The sequence below is a fragment of the Bidens hawaiensis genome, unplaced genomic scaffold, assembly GCF_021521415.1.
Source record: "Bidens hawaiensis isolate Kalapana, Puna unplaced genomic scaffold, B.hawaiensis_p1.1 tig00003902_1, whole genome shotgun sequence".
Taxonomy (NCBI): Eukaryota; Viridiplantae; Streptophyta; class Magnoliopsida; order Asterales; family Asteraceae; genus Bidens; species Bidens hawaiensis.
In genome coordinates, this window is record NW_027491226.1 from 2,545,130 (window position 1) to 2,573,121 (window position 27,992).

The window sequence follows — 27,992 nt, forward strand, 5'->3', positions numbered from 1 at the left end:
AAGTTGGAACTGATACTAGCTCATTGAACTTTCTAAAACATTTAATATGCCTGTGAGAACTACCAATTTTGGAGATTTTTATTGAGTAATATAATAATGCGAAATTGACTATAACTTCAAATTGTATTTCACCTGTTTGATTGTAGATAATGTGTTCTAGCTATGTAAGCATGTTAGCTGGAGTTTTAGTTAATACATCAATAGGAAATAGATTCACCATGAACATGTGTTCTTTATGCTTTCCTGTAATTAAGATGTAATCCTGCAGGTGAATTACGGCATAGACAATGTCAAGGAGGCCAGCTAGTTTGTCTCGACGTCTGGGAGATGGAGCCGGCATTCCCTTTATGGGATCCTTGAATCCAAAATCACGCGCATCACCGTTTTTATCCATTGGACTTGTACTAGTGGTAATCCTTTTTAAAGCATTCATACTTTTATTTTTTATACTCGCCTGCTTTAGTTAACACAAATACTGAGATGAAATTCCCTTTTGTTGGAAACTTTCAGGGAGCTTTTCTGGTAATCGGATACGTTTATAGTGGTTCAGGTTAGTATGTATCGTGCAACATAAACACACACAAACATAGACACCTGGATTTTGTTTTAGCTTAAGTTCATTCAGTCTTCTTGATCCTATTTTGTTCACATAACAAATTAGGCTAAAGTTAGTGTTGTGACAGGTGGGACCAATGGTGATAGAGCAGCTGTAAGGAGGCTTGAAGGTAAAACATTAAAAGACACCCTTTATTTCATCTGAGCACATTGCAAAAAAAAAAGGTAAAAATAATTGAAATTACCATTTTGTGCAGGTGGTGTTTCGTGTTCAGCAGAGATCAGTCAGGCATTACCATATCTGAAGAAAGTATATGGTGACAGTATGCACAAAGTTCTGCATGTGGGTCCCGATTCATGTGCCGTGGTCTCCAAATTATTAAAAGAAGAAGATACAGAAGCATGGGGTCTTGAACCATATGATTTGGATGAAACTGATGCGAGCTGCAAAAGCCTTATACGCAAAGGCATTGTGCGCATTGCTGATATAAAGTTCCCTTTGCCATATAGGTCTAAGTCATTTTCTCTTGTCATAGTTTCAGATGCGCTTGACTATTTGTCCCCAAGGTACCTCAACAAGACACTTCCAGAATTGGCAAGAGTTTCTTCAGATGGATTTGTTATCCTATCGGGTATGTTTCTAAGTAGTCTTATTATTAGTTCTTGAAATCTTGTTATTAGTTCCTGGCCTTGCATAAGCAAGCAAAATCTTAGTAGAGATAGCAAAATAGGTGGATTGGGCTAGTTGGGTAACAGGTCAAATTTGTATTAGGGTTGAAACTTGAAACATGTTTTATTACAGTTCAGATCGAGTTGGGTTGGGTTGATCCAATAACATTTTAGGTCATTTTTTATAAATAGTTAATGTGTTAGATATGATTACACACTATGTTATTACAGCAATATGATTTCACCCGGACCTAGGCCTGTAAACGAACCGAACGCTCAGAACATTTGTGAACCATCCGATGAAAATGTGAACAAAAATTTTTGTTCATTTAGTTACAAGAACGAACATGAACACATGTCTCGTTCTTTCATTTATGTTTGTGAACATATGTTCATTTAAATTCGTTTATGTGTGTTCGTTTACGTTTGTGTAAGTTCATTCGTTTGCGTTTGTTAATACATTCATTTGTAGTTTTTTGACCCATTACAACTTAAAGGTCTAGTTTTGATAGCTTTTTAGGCTCAAGTGCTCAACACACTGTTCTTCACATTACTTTAAACTGGTTTTAGCTCAGTTATGTTCGTTCATCTATGTTAAGTTAGGTTAGTTTGTGAAGCGTTCGCTTTTACTGTTAATGAACGGACATTAACGAATATAAACATGTTTATTTTCTTAAAGGATACGAACAAGAATACTGTGTTCGTTTAATTGTTCGTGTACGATCGTTTTGCTCGGTTAAAGTTAAACGAACTATAACCCAAAGCGACCCTTAAACGGTTAAATGGGCTGAAATTGCCATCTTTAAATCTTGGTGTAGCATAAAAATAGTATTTAAGAAACAAGAATTCTGAAATTTATAGATTTAAATTTTATGGATGCAGGCTATCCCGGTCAACGTAGAGTTAAAGTGGCTGAGATGTCTAAGTTCGGGCGCCCTGTAAGTCTTCATACGTTTGTTAATCACTATGGACCAGCAAAAATAATATTAAACACAAAATAAAAATCAGGGTTCAAAATTGTTCAATTATCACACGAGCTGACCATATATAAGTATACTTCTAACTAAGCTTGTGAAACTGGGTGGGTTTGGGTCACGGGTCAAAATGGGTTAGGGTCAGACCATGTTCTGTGTAATATGATTTTGGTTCAAAACAGGTCGTTTTTTTAAAAAGATGTCAATTTGGTTCAGGTCAAAACTGATTATGGGTGAAATGAGTTCGGTTCAAAACTGGTCGTTTTAAGAAAAGATGTCAATTTGGTTCGGGCCAAAGCAGGTTATGAGTAAAATGTGTTCGGGTCAAAAGGTTCGTCTAAAAAATGTCTATTTGGTTTGGGTAAATATGGGCTATGAGCAAAATGAGTTCGAGTCAAAACAGGTCATTATAAAGGAGTGTGAATTTGGTTCAGATCAAAATGGGTTCTGGACAAAATGAGTTAGGGTCAAAACAGGTCGCTTTATAAGTTCAAACCTATATTTTGTAGAGGTGGCAGTTTCGACACGTCTGCCTGTAAACGGTCTCTTTGAATCATGTTTTTTCTCAAATGGATCAAACGGTAATACAAATACATATGACCTCTTAAATCTGTTTGATATGAACTTAGATTATCATTATAATCTTATTTTTCTAATCACATCCGAAACATTAATTAGTGATCTAGTGTTTCTGGGCCGGTGGACCCCAATTCGACCCACACTCAAATCTATTTGTTTCGGCCCATTAAAGTAGCTCGATAACACTGATTGGGTTGGTTTCGTTATAGGCGAAACTACGAAGCTCGTCATGGTGGATTCGGTTTTTTGTTCAGACAAGCTTAGAAGAGAATGAAGTTGCCACAAAGAAGTTTGAAATGGCTACAGCCAAGAAGGGTTACCAGTCAAGCTGTCAGATATTCCATATGAAACCAGCACTCAATTAAGTTTGTGTTATGAAGAAAGAAAGAAAGAAAGAAAGAAGTGAAGTATAAACTTGGAAAACACAGAAAACATAGCATTTCGGAAATTTTTGTACTCTCAAGCGGGTCGACTCATTGGTATACTGAAGAAGATGTATATTGTTTGTTTGTTAATACTCTTATTTCATGTCTTTCATATTGTTATGTAATTTTGGACTTATGTTTTCAAACTATTGCCTTATAGTTTAATTCAGTTGTATGAAGCCTAGCTATTCTTCATGAATTCATCTCATGCGGAGGGTGTGATTATCATGTATCTGGGATAATGTGTAAGGAGTTTATCTAGTTAATTCATTTTTTCAGATTAAAATCACTAAGCTAGTGAACCTAGGGGGTGAGACAACAACCTCTAAACAAATCAACTGATAAAACCTTACTGAACTAACTTAGAGCGGCAATTCTTGACACGACACGAAAGAAAACATGTTTTGGGTTGGCTAACACAGCCCGTTTAAAAAATGGGTTTGGGGTTTGGGTTGTGGTAAGACTTGCGAAGCTGAGAATGACTCTCTATATTTTATCTGTATTGTGGTAAGAGTCTTACCACAATACAGATAAAATACAGAGAGTGCTTGTGGATCGTTGCGAAGCCGATATGTTTCCAAACGGTGCTTGGGATAATGTCGGTTACTTCTTGGAGTATCTTGATGTTTTTAAAACCGCAACAACTAAATTGTCGGGGGTTTACTATCCTACTAGTTGTTGGGTTTTGCAAGAATTATACATCTCCTTGAATTTCAAAGACTTTGAAAACAAAAATGACCTTTTCGAGCACATTGTTGACCCAATGAAGAAGAAGTTCCTAAAATATTTGAAGGAATACCACCCGTGTTTACTTGTGCCGCCACTTTAAACCCCTACATAAATGTTGCCGGGGTTGAGGCGTTGATCGAGGAAATATATGACAACATGGGTGCGCACGAGATCGATCCGATGGCGTCGACGGAAGCAAAGGATTCTTCAAGAAATCTATGACCATTACTTCAAAATATATGGTCCAAGCTCAAAGTCGACTTTTGTGAGGCAAGCAATATCAAGTAAGCCATGCAAGGACAAGCTTATAAACATGATGAATGCGGTTAGTGAGTCGGCGGCTAAGCGACAAAGGGGTAACACACCAACTAGTGAACTTGGCCGATATAGTGGAGCAAACTATGTAGAAGGTGCAACGGTCGAGGACGTTCGCAACCTTGACATTTTGGCATGGTGGAAAAGAAAGCAAAACGAATTTCCTATTCTTTCCGCCATGTCTCGTGACTTGCTAAGCGTCCAAGCTTCAACAGTTGCTTCGGAATCGGTTTTTTCACTTAGTGGAAGGATATTATCGATGCGAAGAACCAAACTCACTCCCGAGTCCTTAGAGATGTGTATTTGCCTAAAGGATCATTTGGACGCGGTGGATCGTATACAAGACAAGACAAACTTTGAAGACGAAATACCACTTGAACGTCCAATTCAAGAGATGGAAGAAGAATCTTCGAGTGAAGAAGACGAAGTCGTAGAACTCAAGTAATTTTAATTTGTATTTTTTGTATTTGTTCTAATCATTTTTGTATTTGTTCTAATCATTTATGTATTATGTAACACGAATCAATTAATTAATGTAACAAGTTTTTTAAAGTGTTATTTGTTAGTGTTAAATAAAAAACTTGTCTTAAACACTTAAACTACCTTTTAAACATATAATAATTATAGAACATTACACAACGAACATTATTGTAAAACGATTAATTACAAACATTATTAAGCATAAAACTAAAAATAGCAAATATTGTTCGTTGTTTTCGTCTCGCCATTTATGACCATCAAGCTTTGTTACCGGCGACAAGGGCTTGACTTGTAGAGCCGGATGACTCCCCGACTTCTCCTTTTTTGGCATCCAAATGCTTTTTTTCCTTGCAATACTTATTGGTATGCTTTCGAAGGGTGGAATTCGATGCCGCCTTCAAAAACTTTCCGTATTATTTGCATTGCGCCATCTCCTGTGTGTCGGTCATGACACACAGGTCATAGCGAACCCAAACCTCGGGGCATCTCAGGGTGTCGATAACCATAACAACTTCGTCGTTGGTTGCCATTGGTAATGGTAAGTGGTTTAACAAGAAATTGAAGTGTTTAACAAGTTAGGGGAGTTGGTTAACAAGTTCTAAACCTAGTATGTCTATATATAGTAAGTGGAGGTGGGTATAAACATTCAAAACCGGTTCCAACGGTCTAAAAACGGTAAAATAGCCGTTGGAACCGGTTTCCAACGGTCAAAAATAATTTAAACTAGGAAAACCCGTTGGAACCGGTTTTCGGATATAAACCGGACCCGGTTCCTACCCTACCCGGTTTCACTGGTTCCTGATATTTGCCTACCGGGTCGGGTCCGGTTCCTGACAGGAACCGGTTCCATTTTGTACCCGGTTCCGGGTTTTAAAAAAACCTGATTTGTGCACCACTAGGTAAGACGCTATCATGTCGAAAATTTTTGGTTATAAAATCTGGTTTAGGCTCATGAGCTTGAACCTGACATATTAAGCTTGGGCTCGAGCTTGGTTGTTAACTGTGCAAGGCTAGTTTAAGCTCTGGAGCTCCAACTCAAGTTTTTAGCTTGAGTTGCTCTCTTGGTTTACACCCCTGACAGATCGACAAGCTTTCCCACCAAACCAGAAACACTCATGGTTTATCCTAGCGAAAATCTGAATCATCACGCATCGTGCTAAAAACGAGTTCATTGAAACAGAAGTTGTGCATCAAATGGTTTCAAATCTGGACAGTGTGCATTCATCTGATCAGGCATATGCTCAGCATGTTAAGAATATCTAGCATAATTAGTGGAGTGAACTCATGGTGACAAATCATGTTGTACCATAGTTGGAGTTTCCTGTTATCATACTGTTACAACTCAAGTTAATGGTAATAATGTAATATCATAGTTTTCTTGTATTATGATGCAAGCCGAGGATGTGGATTATGTATTTACTCTTGTCGGTGATACCAATGGTGCCTGCTAAGTTTATGCAGAGTTTATTAAATTGCTATGAAAGGGTGGGTCGTCAATCGTGTAATTCCACTTGGCAGTTAAAAAGTTAAGTCACGATCCCACATCGGCTGAGTAAAGAAACAAGGAGGAAAACACAATCTACATAAGCCGTAGCCCAAGGACAGCAAAAGCATACCTTTCTCGGCCTTTTGGCTAAGATCAAGTGTAGTATTTGTTCTTATCAGTTTTTATTAGTTTAATATCTGATATGTGAGTTATTGCCTTACTTGATATTAATCTTATTTTTTATGGGAAAGCCATCGCAATAGCTTGCTATTAGGGTCTTTAAGGCAACCTATTGGGGTGTTTAAGCGTTGCCTTTATTTTTTATGGGGAAAGACCCATCATAATAGCTTGCTATTGGGGTCTTTAAGGCAACCTATTGGGGTCTTTAAGCGTTGCCTTTATTTTTTATGGGGAAAGACTCATCACAATAGCTTGCTATTGGGGTCTTTAAGGCAACCTATTGGGGTCTTTAAGCGTTGCCTTGGCGTTGCACTGCTTCCTAGGCTTGGCGCACCCCTCCAATGTTTAGTTTGAATTATTAGTGCATTTACTTTTGTAATTTATTAAAACTTGAAATTGGGACCGGAATGTTGATACACACTTTTGTTTTATTCTTAATGTAATGTAATAATGTTACGCCTTTCGTGTGGGTCGGAACTTACCCGACAAGGAATTTCGCTACCTTAGGACCGTTATAGTTACAGCCGCCGTTCACTTTATAAAGGCCGCCGTTCACCGGGGCTTCGGTCGCTGGCTCCCCTGTCATCAGGTCTCTTCATGCTATTACTTTCTTTTGCTAAGACGGTGATGCTAAATAAGTGTACTACTGCAATGTAATGTAAAATCAAAAAAACCAAATGAATATCGGAGTTTGGTTAATTCATATGATTTTTAAAAGAAGTTACTACAAAATTTGTCCTGGTTTTTTGTTAGAAGTTGCAAGCCTGGTCCTTTATTTTAAGAATTAATTTTTAAAAACTATATATATATTATCTGTACTTTTCATATTAACTTAATTGGTATTATTTCTTTTTTTATCAGAAATATTAATAACAGTAATCATGTTAATGAAGACTATAATACTCATGTCAGTGATGTGGATGGTGTCTGCTGTCAAGTTTATGAAGAGTTTAATATTCTCTATGAACAAACATGTCACAGTACTTGCAGTATACATTGAAAATATCTTCAATTATGTGATTCCATCTCAGTCAAAAAGTTTGTTATTGATTCCATATATCTGCCATTTAGCAAATTTGAACATCTAAATTGTTAATTGTATATTACAGTAAGTGATAGTTTCTGTATAGCCATCACTAAAGTAATTTGAGTTTGAAACAGCAATTTTCAGGGTGAGCTTATGGATTATGCCTGTTATAAAATGAATACAGTCAGGTACATTATGATCTAAAAAGCTAGTATTATTAGGATTTAAGCAATAATTTATATGGTATTAAATTATGAGAAACTAGATTTTATCCCCCGTATTATGGGGGTTGTTTTACATTATTCGTTTCTAATATATATATATATGTACATATATTTGGATTTTAATTTAATTTATTGTAAGAAAGTTAATAATTAATATACTTGAGGTTTGATGATAAAATGGTTTCACAGATAAACGATATGCTATAATCCGGTTTAAAAGCCATCTGGGTTTGGTGATACCTATTACCCGTTTATTTTTTTTATTATAAAATTGTTTCTTAATTATAAATAATATCTTTTTTAAATAAAATAGGATATTACTTTTTAGTATATCTCTATTTTATAGGATTTTCATATCAAATATTTGATGAAATTAATTTTTAATGTAATGAGATGTTATAACCCGTTTAAGAGCTATCTGAGTTTGGCGAGACCTTTACTCGTGAATTCGGGTCAAATGCGTGAAAAGCCTTCATTTACAAATAAAGCAATCTGATGGCTTGAGAGAATGGTTGTTTTACATTTTTCATTTTTTAATATTTATTTTTTGGATTTTAATTTTCTTTATTGTAAGAAAGTTAATAATTTCAACAAAGTTAACGCTCTTATTAAAGAAAAGTTTAGATTACATCGAAACAGAAGGCAAGCGGGCAACAAGCTGCGCCGCTACCCCTTTTTGAATCGCTATCTGGTAGCTTCCATAAAAGGGGGGAGCGACCAAATCACGACACGTAGGATTTTAGGGTTTTCATTTATATATATATATATTATAGATCAAAGGGAATAAAAGTGTCTTTGAAATCCCACATCAGTTGAGTGAAGAAAACAGGTGAATAGACAACCTATATAAATAGTGGCCCAAGAAATTAGGAAGCATACCTTTCTCGGCCTTTTGGCTAAGATTAAGTGTAGTATCTGTTCTTATCAGTTTAATATTTGATATGTGGGCCACTTGATATTAATCTTATTTTTTATGGGGAAGTGCCCATCACAATAGCTTGCTACTGGGGGCCTTTAAGCGTTGCCTTGGTCTTGCACTACTGCCTTGGCCTGGCGCACCCCTTTAATTTGCAGTCAATAATTGACTTCGATATGGCTAATGAGCAAAATTGACGGTTATGATTTTGTAAATATGACTAACCGACTTCGATTATGGTTAATGAGTCTGTTAACCGACTTTAACCAAACCTAATCGAACCTTGTATGTTTATGTTTATCCAAACTCTATATCTCCATTTCAATATTTTACCCCTCTTTATCAAATTGAGAACATTTAAATTTATGTTGCAACTATCTATAAAATAGCTTTGAACACCATAACCAAGCTTGGAGCTGACGTATTTCAGTTTCGAGACTTCATAATTTAACTTGGAACACCATAACCGAATAATTTTTAACTAGAAGAGAGGAAAAAAACATTAAAAAAATACATTGGCCCAGACCCATAAATAACGGTTAAGCGACCTATGATTAACCGACCATTCGGTTATGGTTCAGTCTTTCAAACCAACTTTGCGCACCCGTCTTTATTATAAAATTCGTACTTGTTAATCTTTTTAGGCCCTTTTTTTGATAAAAAAATAAAAAAAATGGAGCTATATATCTAGTATGTGGGTTTGGGTTTAGTGTAAGTGGGTTTGGGCCCGTTTGGGGTTGAACCCGCGAACACGTTTATCATGTTTGTGTCAACTCGGCAGGTTCGCGGGTTGATCCGTTTAGCCCATTTGTTTAATTTTAATTTTTATAGTTTTTAAACGTGTTTTATATAATATCTTAAATTATCAAAGTATCTCTTATACCAAAATTTAACAGTTTGAAATGAAATTAGTATGTAACGCCATTCCCACTATGGTGGGGGTGGTAAGGTGGTTAGGGTGTAGAATAGGACGTCAAGAGTTTAATCCTTGTAGACGGTAGCATTTAGCCGTTAAAAAGAATTGGTAACATATTGCGTCTTAATAATCAAAAACAACCAAACGATTTACAATGAAGTGGCAGGTAAGTGGGCAACAAGCTGCGCTGCAACCCCCTTTTGGATAGCAAACCCAACCCTACTAAAAACAAACTTTTGATTCTTATGGGCCGATAAATTGCTATGCATGGCTTTCTGAACTCTGTTTAGAAGGTCCACGGCATCTGGAGCTAAGTAACCAAAAGTGTCAAAGGCAAATGGGATAAACACGTGTTGATTCTCCAAACAAGCTTTCTCGTGTTTAACAACCTTGCCTGATGCCGCCTTCAATGTTACCTGACAGGCTACAAACCCATTGTCCCTTAGCCCAACAAGAGGGGACATTTCTGTGAGATCCACACAAGCGTGTTTCCCCCTACCCACCCAAAAACAAGAATATCGACCGGTCGTAACGTAGATCTTCCTTCAAGAGGATCCGTAAGAAAGTTTACGGGAGCCTCCTTTTTAGCTGAAATTCCGGCCCGTTTAAGAACATCGCATAGAACATCTCTCACCAAATCATGTCTGAACATCGCATAACATATTGATATGTGCGTTTAGGATTTTTACATATTGATATGTAAAAAAAAAAGTTTTCTGGTTGAACATGCCATGTTTGGGTTCCTTTGTGAGACACGATTTTCGGGTTTTGTGTAAAATTTCCGGGTCCGTGTAGGGTTTGAACTGGTCTACCCATGAACACGACCTGATTAGCAGTCCTCTAAGTTTGTATGATGGATGCCTATTTCTAGTCAGCAGTCTTTAGACTGGCAGGCCATTAAGTTAGACCTTTCAATTCCTATTTTGATAAAAATTGAAACAGGGAGCTACATACTGATAATGATAATTGATAAATGCCTTTGTTGTCAGCACCTTTGAAATAGGGAGCTACATTGAGTGTTGTTATTTTCTCAACAAGCTGTTCTATTTAATTCTTAAATGTTGAATTTAACAATGTCTCTTCATGTTCTCAAAGAATAGAGAGGTCGCTTCCAGAGAGACACCCAGCTCGAAAACCACATCAACATGTATGCGACCGAATAAACACTAGACCTCTAGCTAGAGAGAAAAACCAAATAAATACAATAAATAAACAAGCAGTAGTATTATTAATAATAGTAACAGTATGCATAATACTAAGTAGATAATCAGGGCTATTTGTTGATTTCATACTCTGTTTCTTGGTATGAAGATGCAACCTGAGCATGTGGTTTATGTATTTACCCTTTTCCATGATGTGAATGGTCAACAAGTTTTGTTATTGAGGACTGCTTTTGAGGGACATTGGATGTAAGCACATGAAAACACAAACTGGCAACTGACTTATAATTCTGTTCTACCCTTTTGCAAATTTGGATATCTGATCTCATTAATAGCATTTCACAAGTGATTATTTCTGTATTTTATTGTATTGTATTGCCAACACAATAGTTATCAGTGTTAAGAGATAAAGAGTGAGTTTGCAACACTGAGACATGAGTTGAGTTTTGAAGCAACAATTTTCAGGTTGATTTAGTAATCCACACTTTTTATATTCAATTAACTTGAATGACCTTTTTTTTTTAATGAAAAATAGTAGTGACAGCAATTAGGTTAATGACCAATATACCTTCAGCCAAGTGATGGACCTGGGAACTAATTTCACACGTGTTAGAAATTTTCGGTGCTCAAATATCCGTCACTCTTTATATAGATTTTTCAGCTCGGTTTTGATTTGGGTCGAGCTGGATGCTTAACTCCAAATTTCTTCTAATTAATGCTCAAGGCTTAAATGTAAATTCAAAGCATGAAACAATCAAAATACCACATTACTAATTTTAAATGTCAAGTTGTTTAACTAACAAATATTCAATCTAAACATGAAACATTCATATAATCAACTAAACTATAAATATATTCAAATAATGTCACGATTGGAGTTTTCTATTATCTTGAAAACTAGTATTATTAGGATTCATGCATTAATTTATGGTATTGTAAGTCCTGAATAACCAAAAGGAAAAGTGTGTTGCCATCCCACATTCCCACATCGGCTGAGTGAAGAATACATGTATGAAGGGACTGCTATATAAGCATAGGCCCAAGATGATACAAAGCTCACCTTTCTCGGCTTTTTGGCTAAGATCTATCTATTCTTATCAGTTTAATATTTGATATGTGAGCCATTGGCTTACTTGATATTAATCTTATTTTGTATGGTTGAAGACTCACCAAAGTCGCTTGCTGGTTGGGTCTTCATGTGTTGCCTTGGTCTTACACTACCCCTAAGGCCTCGCTCACCTCTCCAAAACATAGTTAAATTTATATTACTTGATTATTTAATATAAATGCAAATCAATGTTGTAAATGTTTAATAGGCTTGCAACTAGGGTCTTGGTGTTGCACTAATGCCTTGGCCTGGTGCACCCGTCCTAAATTCAAATTATTGCCGCATTTACTTTAAAAGTAGTTTTTTAGTGGGAGTTGAAATTAAGAGTTAATTGTTTATGATGAATGTCTTTTCTAGCACTTTGTATGTTAGTTTAAATAGTGTTATACTTGTAGCAAGCTGTTCTATTTTATTCTTAAAAATGTTGAATGCAATAATGTCTCTTGATGCTATTACTTTTGCTAAGACGGTGATGTTAATTAAGTGTAATACTGCAATGCAAAGTGCACCGAACCAAACCTAACAACCGATGTGCCAGATTTAATAGTTTGAGCAAATTTGTTTAGGCTCAAAGATTTCAAACCAAAATGTAAAATCGAAACCGGCTCATAAGGAAGCCGAACTCATACGTAAAATTGAAAATCAACCAGAAAACTTAAATTTCAGGGTTTTGCTAATACATATATTAAAAAGAAGTTAATTACAAAAATTGTCCCTGTTTTTGGTTAGAAGTTGCAAGCCTGGTCCTTTCTTTAAGAATCAACTTTTAAAAGTTATGCATATTTTTCAAAAACTATATATTGTCTGTACTTTTCATATTATATTAATTAGTATTATTTATTTTTTTATCAGAAATATAACTAACATCATATTGAACACTACAATACCAAGTGTGAATAATGTCTATCAGTTGCTTTATAACAAAATGACAATATCATCGGACGTGGATTCTGCATTTACTCATGTCAATGATGTGGATGGTGCCTGCTGTCAAGTTATGAAGAGTTCAATATTTGCAATGAACTAACATGTCACAGTTCTTAGACTTACAAGTCATTATGATCTCAAAAAGCTAGTACTTTTAGGATTTAGGCACTAATTTATGGTATCAAATTATGAGAAATCAAAGGGGATAAAAGTGTTTTGCAATCCCACATCTGCTGAGTGAAGAAACAAAGGTGAATATATCAATCAATCAATCATACTCAGTTTTTCTTACAAATAGCAATGGCTATCAATAAGTAGGGTCTGGGGAGGGTGGGATACAGACAAACCTTACCTCTATCCCTAAGGATAGAGAGGTTGCTTCCGGCGAGACCCCCAACTCAAGAGTAGATAGATATACGATACTAAACTAAAACACTATGATATTAGTAAGTCTCAAGCAAACATTTCATTATAGGTAAACTAAAACAAAAACCAAGGTAAGATTAAGCAAATAATAATAAGATACAGAATAATAATTCTAGTAGCAGCAGCAGCAGTAGTAGTCTAAAGGTCATTAAACTTAATTCTACGTCTCCAAGAACTCTTATCCTCAACCATGTCCTCAGAGAGGTGCAAGTCTAGCAAATCCCTTCTAATCCTCTCATCCCAAGTCAATTTGGGTCTACCTCTACCTCTCCTCCCCTCTATAATAAGAGTTTCCACTGATCTAATGGGAGCCGTTGTCTGTCTCCTTTTTACATGTCCAAACCATCTCAGTCTGCCTTCCCTTATCTTATCTGATATACTGGCCACCCCTAGTTTTTCCCGAACAACCTCGTTTATTATTCGGTCTAACCTTGTGTGCCCATACATCCACCTTAGCATCCTCATCTCTGCTACCTCCAACTTACGCATATGTGTCTTCTTGATGGCCCAACATTCTATTCCGTATAGCATCGCAGGTCTAATCGCAACCCTATAAAACTTTCCCTTTAATTTAGTTGGGAACCTCTTGTCGCACAGTACCCCTGTGGCAGCTCTCCATTTACACCATCCTGCTTGGACACGATGGGCTACGTCACTATCTATGTCCCCGTCACTTTGTACATACGATCCTAAGTATTTAAACTTGGTTGTCTGTGGAACCTCCTGGCCTTCAATGGTGATTTGAACGTCTTCATCATCGTTTACCCCACCAAAGGTGAATAGACAACCTATATAAACCGTGGCCCAAGATGATACAAAGCATACCTTTCTTGGCCTTTTGGCTAAGATCAAGTGTAGTATCTGTTTTTATCAGTTTAATATCTTATATGTGAGCCATCGACTCACTCTATATAAATCTTATTTTTTATGGGGAAAAAGCCCATCACAATAGCTTGCTATTGGGGTTTTTGAGCGTCGCCTTGGTGTTGCACTACTGCCTTGGCTTGGCGCACCCCTCCAATTTGCAGTCAAATAAATATTCATCCTAATCTCGGTTTTGGTCAGTTTTGGCTCATCTTTATTATAAAGCTCACACTTTCTGTTAATCTTTTTAGGCCCGCTTTTTTTTTCTTTTTTGATAAAAAAAATATAGAAAGTGGAGCTTTATGTCTGATTAGGGTCTGCAGGCTTGGGTTTATTCTAAGCAGGTCCGGGCCAGTTTTGGATTGAGCCTGTGAAAGCATTTAGCCAAACAGATTCTGTTTGTGTCAGCCCGATGGGTTCACGGGTTGATCCGTTTATCCCATTTGTTTAAATTTAGTTTTTATATTTTTTGAACGTGTTTTATGTAATAAATTAAATTGTTAAGAGTATCTTTTGATACCAAAATTTAAATGTTTGAAATTAAATTGGTATGTAATGCCACTCCCACTTTGGCGGGGTGGTTAGGGTGTAGAATAGGTCAAGGGCTCATTAGTTGCAAGATTTGGTGGCCCCAAATTGACTTGACTTCGCCAAGCTAGGATTTCCAGAATAAGATGCAATCTTTTGATGAGAAATAATCAAATTTGAACTAATAACTAATTCCTACATGGAAGTACTAAAAAACTCATATAAACAAAAAATAGTGGAGTTTAACCACCAAGTTTGAGACAGATTAGTGTGGTTCTTCTTACCCTAGGAACTTTAAGCAAAAGAAAGTCTCATTCATCATTTATCATGACTCTTCGGCGTAAGATTGAAGGCAGCTGAGGCATCTTAATAGACTGGTAGATAGAGGACTCATGGTGCCTGCTGCCCACCCCTCCTCTGCTCTGAGAAGCTAGAAAAGCGCGGAATAGACCTAAGTGTCGATTAGTGCTGGCGCAAAGATAGGGACCATGAAAGCATGGGATTCAATCGAACCTTTTCGGAATTGAAAACTAGTTGCCTTTGAAAGCATCTGCTGGTCTTTCCAGAAAAATGGATATCTTTAAAAAATATCAGTTTAGTTTTTCGAACCCCATAGAGTGAAACATTTAGCTATTAAAAGATAATAATAAAATTTGTATGTAACATAATGATATGTACATTTAGAATTTTAATATATTGATATGTAAAAAAAAAATAGTTTTCGGGATAAGCGTGTCGTGCTCAACCCGCGAATACATATGCCATGTTCAGGCTCATTTGTGAGACAAGATTTTCTAGTTTTGTGTAAAATTTCCCAGTCCATGTTGGGTTTGAACCGTCAACCCGTGAACACGACATTTTGGTAGTCCAATATGTTTTTATAATGGATGCCTATGTAGACAACAGTCTTTAAATAGGCAGGCTATTAAGTTAGATCTTTCAATTCAGGGAGCTAAATGTTGATAATGATGAATGCCTTTTGTGTTCAACACTATGTACATTGGTTTTAACTGACATTGATATTGAGTGTTATCTCTCAAACAATCTGTTTTATTTTATTCTTAAATGTTGAATTCAGGAATGTCTATTCATGCTCTTATTTAAAAAAAAAAAAACAAAAACAAACCTCTACTTTCTTTTGCTCAGAGGGGGATGCTAAATAGTCTACCTACTACTACAATCCAAAGACCTTAAATTTTGATAGTTTTTTTTGGTAGGGGTAACACGCCAACCAACAGTTTAATAAATAAGAGAGTCGCATCTACCAAGATAAAAACAAAATATAATTTGTACATAACGGTCACAATCAGAAGGGACCCATAACATCATACTTGAACTTTCCAAGATAATGACACGTGGAGGTCTCCTGTGGACCACGATTAGGATAGTACGTGTTTGTAATTTTAGTGTTATCAATGTGTATTTTAGTATATTAGATTAACTTGTCGATCAAGTAAATAACGTTAGATATTAAACGAGTTGGGTGACGCGGGAGTGCGTGCTCGATTTAATTCTAGATGTTATTTGGGTCTTATTATTTAGACTTTGTTATTGAAATAATAACATGGGCCTTAATTTATTATTAGTGGGCTACTAATTAGTTGGGTTTTGGGTTAACCCAAAAGACATCAATCTTATTTAAGATAAGATGATGGAGGCCACAGAGATATATGAATGGATCGATTATACAGAGAACAGAACGTCGGTTACCATGTTCTGTTCTTCAATGAATTCACAGAAAACTTACAAATCCAATTCCAATAAAGAGAAATCTTTGTCTTATCCGATAAATCAATCGGCGAAATAGGTTTATCTGAAAGTTCTCACACGATTCAGAGATTAATCCAGGCTGCTTATTGTTTATGAAGATTGAAATCAAGATCACAGGTTTGAATATTCGATTGAATACATCATCAGGTACGCAAAATAAACAACAGTACGAGTGTAGATGTGACAAGGCTAATACAAATACACAATTGTATATGTAACCATACAATATCGTAATGCATATTTACTTTACATTTTTTACTATGCGTTCTTTATGTGTCAAATAACTCTTGTTTATCATCCTTTGGCAGTATAATTTTTAACTTAGAGGCTCATCATAATCTATCGTCACATGGGCTAAGATTTGCTTTAACATATATAGTTAAATGAAACAAGTAATACATACTTCGTCAAAGCTATTATTATTCTTTTTTAAATTTATACTACGTGAAATATCATAGTCCTTTTGCTATGATGCAAGTTGAGCATGTGGAATGTGTATTTACTCGTCAGTGACATGGATGGTCAAACGGTTATTTAACTCTGTCTACCCCCATAGCAAATTTGGATATCTGATTTTGTTTTATAATAGCAGTTCACATTTGATTGTTTCTGTTAATTAGTCATCAGTGTTAGAATTGAAGAATTTGTTTATTGATTGAGAGTGAGTTAGCAACATTGTAGTATGAGTTAAAAGTTTTGAAGCAACAATTTTCAGGGTGAGGACATGTAAATGGAGATTTGATTCAGCAATGCACACTTTGTGATCTCAAAGAGCTAGTGTTATCCGGATTAGACATTAGCCAACATTGCTTTATTTTCTTAATTATTTAATTCTAAGAGACGAAAACTAAGCCTCGTAAACTGGACTGGTCAAGCAGGGATGAAAACTAGTGGTGACGATGGTGGTGGTAGCGACTACATGATTTTAATAGATCATTTAGCTATATATGCCAAAATTTTAAAAACTACTCCACACGAAATCACCATTGATCAATGTTGTAAAACTCCCGAGTAGGCGGCCGAGTACTCCCCGATTACTCCCCGCCTAGATCGAGTATTCCCCGCCTCGGCCGAGTACTCCGTAGGTATTTTCCGAGTAATCCCCGACTACTCCCGAGTACTCGCGACTCCCCAGTCGACCGCCTAACGACTTTTACAACCTTGCCAATGATCCAAATTCATGAGGTTAAAGATGCACGAGGGGTTTGTTAGTGAAACAAACTTAGAAACTTGGTTTCAAGAAAGACTAAGGGGTTTGTTAGTTAAAAAAAATAGCCTCCCTATGTTTTTTTAACACAAAAACTCTCTCTCATTCTCTACCCAAAATATTTAACAATTTTCATAAAAAATTCAACCTAATGTGAATCCATTCAACCATTCGATGTTTGGATTTGGGCAATTTGCATCCAATCAACGCACGAACACCACCCAGCTGATTCAACCGAACACCACCCAAGCGACTCAACCAACCCCTAACCCTGTTAGTGTTAATTTCAATCCTAACATGCTGTCGTACATGCAATTATCAGTGATGCCCAACTTACAAGCAAATGTATTTAACCAAATGGGTGTTGGTTCGCCTATGGACATGCCAATGACACAAGACGAGACGGTGTCAAAGACGCAATCCGAGATGATGACACAACCCGGTTCGAGCAAAGGTAAAAAGGCCCGACAAGAACGCTCACACAAAAAGAAAGATGTGGCCGACCCCCAGCTAAATTAACAACTTTTCCGTGGACACAAGATAAGTATTACGCGCTTGCACTGTCATGGACCGCGATCTCGAACGATCCCAAATGTTGTAAGCGTTCTAATATTATTTTTTTTCTTTTAATTATTTTTACTTAAAAAATAATATTAATGGTTACTAATATGTTTTCTTACTTTTTTTTATAGCCAACCATCAAGAATTAGGCATATTTTGGAAAAAAGTTCGGGAACTTTTTTTCCAACTAATGGGCAAAAGGAATGATTCTGTATTGAGAAAACGGTCCAATATAAACGTCAAATGCCAACTCTTTTAGGATGTTTACCAATGAAATTTTAACCGGTGGGGTAGTGGTGGGAATGATGCGGACATCATTACGACAGCGTTAGTAGAGTACCAAAGTACTCGGAGGCCCTTTAATTACATGAAGTGTTGGCAACGTCTTCGTGATCACCCTAAGTGGGGCGTCATATCCCCCATCGGGTCCGGAAGGAGGCGACTACCAAAAAGGTCCAAAACCTCGTCCTCGGTTGATCCAGAAACGCCATGTCCGATGCTCAAAACTTCCACTTAAACGATGATGATTTTGATGATGACGAGGATGAGTATGTGGAAATGCCTCGACCAGATGGTAGAAGAAGTCGTGGAAAGGAGAAAGCGGTGGGGTCGTCAAAATGAAAGAAGAATTCAACGAAATAAAGTATCGACTCGCCGATATATATGACATTGGGAACCAACGTTTTCAACTAATATAACAAAATTCTCAATCCAATAATAAGTTCGCTGAGATATTGAAAGTGAGGCAAATGGACAAAGATCTCACCTTTTAAATGAGCCGATCGACCATCTCATTGGACATGCTCAGACTCTAGCTCAAATATAAAGGGATATCATTACTAAAAAATATAGGCTTGATAAGTAATATCTTTTTTTAAGTACTCTTTATGTATTTTCTTTAGTTTTTTAAATTTAATTTAGTGTTTTAATTTATTGTAATTATTTACTTATATTTTATTTAATGATTTGTTTGTTTTATTCTTATTAAAAAAAAATAATAATGAGGTAATAACTGAAAGATCTTCATTCACTCTAACTTTTTTTTACAAAGAAACCCTTATAATTAGATTGTTAGGTGTGGATCACGATTTGCTAATGGAAGAGCTGATGTGGCTTGCGGTGCCAGCGGTGAACACCGCCCCAGTCATTTCGATGCAGCTGGCGATGAAATTTTGGGTGAGAACTTGCCGCTCAACATGCCGATGGACCTTGATATATTCAAAAAATAAGAACCTTTTTTAAATTAAAAACCTCCTTTAATTACTCAAAGGAAGACTTTATACAACTTTTCAAGAGAATTGGGGTTTATCTATTACACAAAGTTTCCAAGATTCTAAATAGCCAGATACTAATTTTTTTATTTTTTTATCTTTAAGCTTTAATTTCTGGTTGCCTACTAAGTGTTTGATGAAATGCCTATGTGAAGTTTTATATCAAGATCTGCAGCTGTTATGTTTCTTACTAGTTTATGAGTTAATTGGGGTCTTCGTTTCGATGCACCGGTTTGAGAGTTCAATCGATTTCGCTCTTGTTGTGACGGAATCGGTAGTTTTTTCATTGATTTTAGGGCTGTAGTTTTGTGATTTGGGGATATTTTGCAACTGATCACGAGTACAATTTCAAATTTGGATTGGAAATGATAGTGTACAGCTTGGATACAAACGATGGTATGTAATTTATGCAGCTATGATTAAAAATGAGTAATTATTGATATAATTTAATTATAATTATTATTTTAATGGGATTTTTACATATATCCCTCACTAACCTCTCTTATTACATATTTCTCCAATTTTAAACCTTTAATTACATATTTCCCCTTCTAATATACAATTACTGTTTTACCCTTTTGCAATTTGCAATACCCTAGTAAAAAAACAAACTGTCCTTTCCATATTCACATAACTCCGGCATCTTTTCCAGTCGTCGGTGTCGCTTCCTCCAATGGTCGAGTCGCTTTCTCCGTCTCTTCCTATGGCGCCTCTTTCCACTGTCGATTTGGCTTTTACAAATAGATATATATGGATGCCTAATTTCACTTGTTTTTTTTACCATCCCCTTAATACCCTTGTCTGGGTCCACTATAGTCGGCCATTATATTGATCTAATTCGTGATGTTTGTATGCTGCCAATTTCAATTTTATATATGATATAAATATTTTTTTTATGAATTAATTATTGGTGAACTTGTCTTAGAAAAATATGAATTTCTCGGTAAGGATAGAAGAAGAAGTTGGTGATTGAGTTTCGGATTGTGTGGAGGAATTTGAGGCCGAGGAGGTAATTCTGGACAGAGAGGAGGGGGAGTGGAGGGACAGCATGGATTTTAGTAATGAGGTTGAAGTCGGAGAAGGAGTGGAAGGTGTAAATCTGATCAGCGAAGGTTAGATTGGAGGCGAAGCATCTAGTGAAGGCTTTAATTCGAAAGGTATAAATGGAGAATTGGAAAGGGTTGACAATTTTGCATGCAATTCAAGTTCTGGCGGTATTAAGGGAGGATCAAAAAGAAAAAAGTTTTATAAAAAGAAGGTTGGGTCTACGACTTGGATCTCTGTATCGACCCAAGTCCAGGAACAGCCTAATAAAAGGCCCAGAAAAAATGAGGACCCTTTTGATATTGATAGGTTCATAGGTATTTTAAACGGGGGCCCAAGTAAGGAAAACATGGTGAATAGTATGGAAGGCGGCCTAAGAGATGGCTACAATCTGGACCTGAACAACGATTTTATATCTGAGGATATGTAACGCCCGTTAATTTCAGAGAAGTGATTTAAAGCATGTAAAGTATGTACATCTCTCGGGATTTATCCGACTTTCCTCGGAGGCTTTACGTCATCCCGGTACGTTAAAATTATGTAACTTTCCACCCTTACTCATAACCCTAGGTGCAGCCAATCGCAGCTAAGAACCCCCCTGCTCGTTTTTCTTCTGCCCCGCCATGTTTCAGTCGTGAAAACTTCAATTCAAGGTCGGTTTTATGATTCCCCATGTCTTTTACACCTTAATTGATCATATTAACGCGTTTATTGGTCGTTAAGATTGAGTTTTGATGATAACAGCTTGCTGACAGATTAGTATACGTTTATTGTAGGGTCAGTAACGTGATGTTAATCCACTGATTTTGATCGATTCTTGATTCCATGATGTTCTACTTTGAGTCTAGTTTCCAGAAAGGTATAATACGTAATTTTTGGACGAGATTTGAATGGTTTTTATGAATTTATAAAATCGAGTGTCAAAGCTGATGCGGGATGACGGATTCTGGTCTGTCTTCCTGACGTCTTAACCTTTTTTCGACAGGTCCAAATTGGTTGGTTCCACTTCTGGAAGTTAGTATTTTGAGTTAGGAACCAAACCCAATTGGAATCGTTTAATTTGGTTTGGTAATGAATTTTAGAAAAATAAAACCATTTTGTTGCGCGCTGAAATAGCTGCACATACCTTTCTGTGTTGGAGGAATTTTTATGATTTTTGTGTCCAATATAAAAATATAATAAAAATATTTTTATAAACCTAAGACATTTATTAAAGTCTGGTAAAAATTTAATAATTTATTTCAAAGGTTATCCTATGTAATTAAATGCATCTTCGCATGCTAAAATCTACATGTTTTACTCGTTATTGATCGATAAGTTCGGTTTAGGCTTAACCGGTGGATGTTCAATTGTGTTCTTGTCGGGGCTGTTTGAAGTGAGTTTTTGCACCACAATCTTCCTAGGTATGTCCTGTATATCATACTCAAAGATCATGTTCTTAGGTGTTCGTTAAGTTGATCAACTAGTTGTAGTTTGATTGTTATGTTCGGTTGTCTAGAATTGTTGAGTTTGATGCGTTAATCGGTTGGATGACCAACCGAATCAGTTTGCATGGCCCTAGGGGAGTCTAAGGGCTGTGGGAAAATTATTTTTTTGATGCTCGGGGTTGTTGTGGTTAGTGCTTCGTCAATCGAGTCGGCGATGCGTGAATTTTCGTTCAAACGTTAAAGTAAGAGTTGTAAAAAGGAACCGTCAACCCTATCAACTCGGATGACATAATTATGATAAATGAAAAGAGTTAAGACGGAATTTGGTCCATTCAGGGCCGATTCGGTTAACAAATGGTTTTAAGAATTATTTCACGCGCATTCGACCCGATTTGACTATCTTTGGGCCTTGGGCCAAGTTGTTGGGCCTTGGGCCAAAGTGTTGGGCTTGTACGGCCCATTAGGCTAGAGTGTTCCTACAGTCTAGTTTAGTAACGCGTTATGTATAATTTACAGGCCCTTGCTTGTGATTTTGCCCTTAAGAACTTCCTAGCTCGTTGCAAGTATTCGATCGATCTCAGGTGAGTTCATGATGCCCTGTTTACTCATTTTACTTTTGGGCTAGCATGCGCACCTAAATGTTTTCTTACTTGATGAAATGTATTTAAAATGATTTTATATAGGCTTACTAGTATATGGTAAGCCTTGGGATGTTAAATATATATATGTGTATATACATTATTTCTTGGCCTCTATTTGGCGATGTTGTAGTCGTTTCGACTACTGATGTTGTGTATGCCTACTTTGTGTTTGCATGCACTGATGTTACGTGTTTTGGTTGTACGTTTGCTCGACCATGATGTTATACGTGGATGATATATATATATATACTGTAATGTATATAGGGATGTTATTGAATGGATGTTTACATATACATATTGTATATGTATGTAAGAGGATGTTTAAGTTCGGTAATGATGATTAGATGGATATACCCTTTTACTTTTAGAAAACCTTTGGTATGACTATCTTGATTTTACTACTGATATCTTTTACTTAAAACTTGAACTCACTCAGCTCAAGCTGACTTTGTGTGCATGTTAGTGTAAGTTTCAGGATTTGGAAGAGGATGCCTTATCGCTTGGACGTGCACGGAGCTACTTGGATGGTGATGGGCATACTGGAAGGAAGAATTGTTTATGAATATTTTATTTCAAGGAAACTTATAAAAGTTATACTGATTTTGGTTCTTGGGCAAAATTCCCGGGTTTCGGGAACTTATTACATTTTTCATGTTTTTCGCAAAATTTATACTCTGATACGTTTGTTTTAATGGAAGAAATGGTTTTTAAGTTTATTAAATTTTACGAGTGTTTGGATGATTACCAACTGTGGGGTTCCCGGGGTTCGGAGCCTTACAGGATAGAGGGGAAGAGATTTCTGTGGATAAAGTGCAATTGGGTAGCCAGAATTTCTCTAGGGCTATCGATCATGTGGAAAAACCGAAATTTTGAGGTGTTCGAGACGGTGCAGCTGGGTGTTGCCTTAGGCGCTAATAATTTAGAAGACTTTCAAGCTAACTTAAACAAGTTGATTGATGATGAAGGTTTTCAAGTAGGTCCTAAATGAATTTGATCTCTTTAAATATTCGTGGACCGAGGAATCAAGGTAAAAAGGACTGGGTTCGAAATCTACGAGCTCTTCATGAGGTTAGTTCTATGGGGCATTTACATATTTCCCCTTCCTAAACTTTGAAATTACATATTTCCCCAAACGATTCTTAAAGAGCATTGTACATTTTGAATTAAAAACTTGTATTTTGGGGAAATATGTAATTTCAAAGGTTTAGGAAAGGGAAATATGTAAAAATCCTTAGTTTTTATTATGATGCAAGAGATCCAATTTGCGTCTCTAGATAGTTTAAATTTGGATGGGTTTTGGGGATAGGTGTAACACCACGAAAATACCCCACCTAGTTTGGGGCCAAAAATGTCAAAATTAGAAGTAAAAGGGGCTAAAGTGCCAACTCTGGAAGTAGAAGGACTAAAAATAGAATTTCTAAGTTCACGTATCGTGAAGATGCAAAGAAGGAACATCTTCGCGTATCGCGAAGATGCTGGCACACATTTCAACGTTATCCAGTAACGTGGTGACACGTGGCACCTTGGGGTTGACATACAGAATTGCGGCGCTGACTTAAGCAACTTCGCGTATCGCGAAGATGCTCAGGCAAACATCTTCGCGTATCGCGAAGATGCACAAAAACGGGTATAAATAGGGTATCCACAAGCTCAGTTGTTTTTATCCCATTTCCACACTTTTCTCACACACATAACCTAAGGAGTCATGCTAAGAGAGTTCTGGTAGTTCCGAGGCTGTTCTAGCAAAGAATCGGGTGTTGTTACGCTGCCGAACGAGCTGTTAATCTTGAAAACGAAGCACAAGCTGAAGTGCTGCCGATTTTCTTAGTCATAGCATCCGACTAGCCGCTTAAGGTAGGATTAAGGTTAAGTTACGTTACTATGTAGTTATTCGAACCTAATTATGATTATAGCCGTTAATCTGTAAACGTTTTCCAACTAATGTTTTACAAAGTGAGACATTACTTCCAAGTGAAGTAATGATATCAAAATTATTATTATTTTCACGGGCACGTAGTAACTGGAAGGGGGATATCATTAGTAGACTCTTCTTACCTAAGAAAAGCAATTCGTACAAATCCCAATCAACCGCGGGACCCGTTTGCTTACCTGGAGAAGTTTACCAACGTGATATTCCTTATTAGGCCAAAGTGTGCTATTCCAAACGTCATATGTAAATCCAAAGTATTTTCATAAAACGACTATAACTCTAGGTCAGACCTAAGAATCTGCTGATCAGACCTCGAGTCTGTTGAACTGAAACAAACTTAAAGTCTGCTGAATATTATCAACTAGATACTTATACATACCTATTATGAATATAGGTCAATAAGCATACTGAGGAAAGAAGTTTTGATATCACTGAACCGATAATATAAGGTGAATATGTTAAACCTTTTTCAATCAGTCAGATAAACGGGTTGTTTATCTTAAACAGTCAATCAAACATGAGATTACGTGATCTCTACATTTTAAAGGGATTACGTGATCCCTAAGTCACAAGGTAGAAAATAAAAGCAACTCAGACCGAGTACACATGTGTCTGGATCCAAACATATTTGTTAACCTATCAATCAAGGCTACATGATCGCAAGCTAACAGACATAACGAAAGTTCTCCAAGGAGGCATCAGTTCTTGGAGAACCATAATTGTGTGTGTATGGAAGTGGCACAAGTTCCCAGAAATAAGAGACGTTTCTGCTGAGTTAGTTACAAAACTATCTTGTCAGTCAAATGTTTTCAGAGTCAACGATTCACTAGCATATCGCTGACGTATTCCCCCCCTATTACAGGAAAGCAAGTATAGCACAGATAGAAAGGCATTAGAGTCACTCTTGGAGATAGATGCTTGCAGATAGAGATGGCTTAGTTTTTAATAAATAAAATATTGTATACGAGAGTAAACAAAGGTTTGTAAAACAAATACTTGAATATTTATTATTCAAGAGGTTTTCAAAATAAATTACTATTTTATTATAATCAAAGACTTCCGCTAATAACCTGCAACTCTGATATATTTACCAAACAGATACCAATTAACGGGCGTCGCACCTAGGCCCTAAGTCGGGGTGTGACAATAGGGGAATACCGTAGTGAATGGGTTGAAGCTACGGGCCGATCAGGTGGTTTAATTTCCTTGTGGGACCCGAAGTTGTTTAATATGTTGTCAGTGGTAAAGAATAGATATTATCTGTTAGTTTCGGGTGTTTGTAAAGGCAGTGGGGAGGTGATTAATTTTCTTAATGTATATGCTCCTCAGCAATCCGCAGTAAAAAAAGATCTTTGGGTCGACTTGTCAAGATTGATAGCGGGCTCGGTGGGGTATTGGGTGGTGGGGGGTGATTTTAATTGTGTTCGAAGTAGAGATGATAGGAGAAATTCTAAATTTAATGTTGTTTCGACTCGTGAGTTTATTGATTTTATTGAAGATGTTGGGCTCCATGAGTTTTCGCTTAAAGGTAGAAAGTTTACTTTCTGTTCAGGTGACAAGCTCAGTCGTATTGATAGAGTTTTAATATGTTGGTGATTCTTGAATGATTGGCCAAATGCTGAGTATAGAGCTTTGGCTAAGGAGAAGTCAGATCACTGCCCTATTCTGTTAAAAGTTGTTTCAAGGAATTTTGGCGCGAAGCCGTTTCGATTCTTTAATTCTTGGTTAGGAAGGGAAGATTTTGAAGAGGTGGTGATTAAAACATTATCAGATTTCAGGGGTGTCGAGCCGCCGAATATTCTGCTGCTTCAGAAATTTAGAACTCTGTGCAAAGCGGTTATTGAGTGGAGGAATAAAAAGAAAGGTTTGGAAATTGAGGAAGAAATGAACTTGAAACAGGAGATACAAGAATTGGAGGCGGTAATTGAAGATAGAGATCTTACTGAAATTGAAGCATGGGTTTTCGAGGAATCAAGGAAAAAATTATCTGAGTTAGAGGAGTTTAAGTACAAAGATTTGAAGCAAAACGCGCGTTTGAAGTGGGGAAGGAGGGTGATGAAAACTCAAGGTTCTTTCATGGTGTTATTAATAAAAGAAGGATCAACAATTCGATCCCGGGTCTTTTGGTTGACGGGCAGTGGGAATCTAAACATAGCAACATCAAAAAAGAGGTGTATAATTTTTTTTAAAAACAAATTTGTGGAGGAGTTGGTAGTTCGACCGAGATTGGATTGCTTTGGATTAAAGAAAATTGGCTTAGTAGATGCGGAGGGGTTAGTGGCTGTGATTACAGAGAAAGAGATTAAAGAAGCGTTGTTTGAGTGTGGTGATGATAAATCCCCTGGTCCAGACGGCTTTAACTTTCGGTTTATAAAGCATTTTTGGAGGTTTTTTTCGGAGGACTTCGGGAGAATTTTTAATAATTTTTTTGAGTCGGGTAGTATTAATCGAGGAGTGGGGTCGTCTTTTATTACATTGGTGCCGAAAGTTAGTGATCCTGTCACGCAAGGAGAGTATCGTCCGATCAATCTCATAGGGGTGATAAGCAAGACCATTTAAGGGGGTTATGGGTGGTATCATCTCTAAGTCACAATCAGCTTTTCTGTCGGGTAGGTATATCTTAGACGGCCCTATGATGATCAATGAAATTTGTCTTGGGGAAGTAGGATGGGGAAGGAATTATTTATGTTTAAAATTGATTTCGAAAAGGCTTATGATAATGTTAATTGGGAGTTTTTGTTGTCTATTATGCGACAAATGGACTTCCCTGAACGGTGGTGTAGATGGATTTTTGGAGTGGCGTCTTCTGCTAGACCCTCGATTTTAGTTAATGGCGCACCTACATTTGAGTTTGATTGTGGTAAAGGTTTACGATATGGGGACCCCATTTCCCCTTCTTGTTTATTATTGTTATGGTGTCGTTATACGGTCCTATCAATAAGGCGCGCTCGATTGGGGCTTTGAATGGGGTGGTGCTGAAGAATGGTGGTCCAGTCCCGTCACATCTTCTGTATGCTGATGATGCAATGATCATGGGTGAGTGGTCCGATTTTAATTTTTTGAATATGAAGAGGATCTTAAAAATCTTTTACTTATGTTCGGGTTTAAAGATAAATCTTCATAAGCCAACTCTGTATGGTATTGGCAAAAGTAAGATTGAGGGGAAATTAAAAGCGGATATGTTGGGGTGTTGCTTTGGTGAAGCCCTGTTTGTTTATTTAGGGATTAGTGTTTGTTTATTTAGGGATTAGTGTGGGTGCTAACATGAATAGGGTATCTAATTGGGATCCGGTGGTAAAGGTTTTCCAAAACCGACTTTCTAAATGGAAAGCTATCACATTGTCTATTGGAGGTCGGGTTACGTTAATAAAATCGGTGCTTGAAAGTTTACCCACGTACTACTTCTCAATCTATCAGGCTCCGGTTGGTGTTATTAAGAAGCTAGAGGCGTTGATCAAAAAGTTCCTATGGGGGGGTGGTATGGAGGGGGCTAAAGTTCATTGGCTCGCTTGGGATAAAGTTACTCTTCCAAAGCGAAGTGGTGGGCTGGGTCTTAGTAAACTAGATTTGTGTAATAACGCTCTCTTACTAAAATGGATGTGGAGGTATCGAAACGAATATGAAGTGCTCTGGAGAAAGACTATTGATGTATT

At 36.8% G+C, this 27,992-nt stretch overlaps 1 protein-coding gene and 4 non-coding genes across 5 annotated transcripts; all 5 read left to right on the plus strand.

Moving 5' to 3' along the window:
- Positions 1-260: 260 nt before the first annotated feature.
- On the plus strand, positions 261-3,165 carry LOC143624602 (putative pectin methylesterase CGR3). The gene is made up of 6 exons (XM_077095190.1): positions 261-410; positions 511-550; positions 684-725; positions 813-1,187; positions 2,107-2,162; positions 2,987-3,165. Exons 1-6 carry the CDS (start codon positions 288-290, stop codon positions 3,140-3,142), a joined length of 792 nt encoding a protein of 263 aa, XP_076951305.1. The 5' UTR covers positions 261-287; the 3' UTR covers positions 3,143-3,165.
- Positions 3,166-6,338: 3,173 nt separating this feature from the next.
- LOC143624679 (U2 spliceosomal RNA) lies at positions 6,339-6,532 on the plus strand. Its single transcript, XR_013152155.1, has one exon. It is a non-coding gene; the product is annotated as a U2 spliceosomal RNA (small nuclear RNA).
- Positions 6,533-8,518: 1,986 nt separating this feature from the next.
- On the plus strand, positions 8,519-8,707 carry LOC143624675 (U2 spliceosomal RNA). The gene has a single exon (XR_013152153.1). It is a non-coding gene; the product is annotated as a U2 spliceosomal RNA (small nuclear RNA).
- Positions 8,708-11,691: 2,984 nt separating this feature from the next.
- LOC143624678 (U2 spliceosomal RNA) lies at positions 11,692-11,879 on the plus strand. The gene has a single exon (XR_013152154.1). It is a non-coding gene; the product is annotated as a U2 spliceosomal RNA (small nuclear RNA).
- Positions 11,880-13,917: 2,038 nt separating this feature from the next.
- LOC143624674 (U2 spliceosomal RNA) lies at positions 13,918-14,114 on the plus strand. The gene has a single exon (XR_013152152.1). It is a non-coding gene; the product is annotated as a U2 spliceosomal RNA (small nuclear RNA).
- The last annotated feature ends 13,878 nt before the right edge of the window (positions 14,115-27,992 follow it).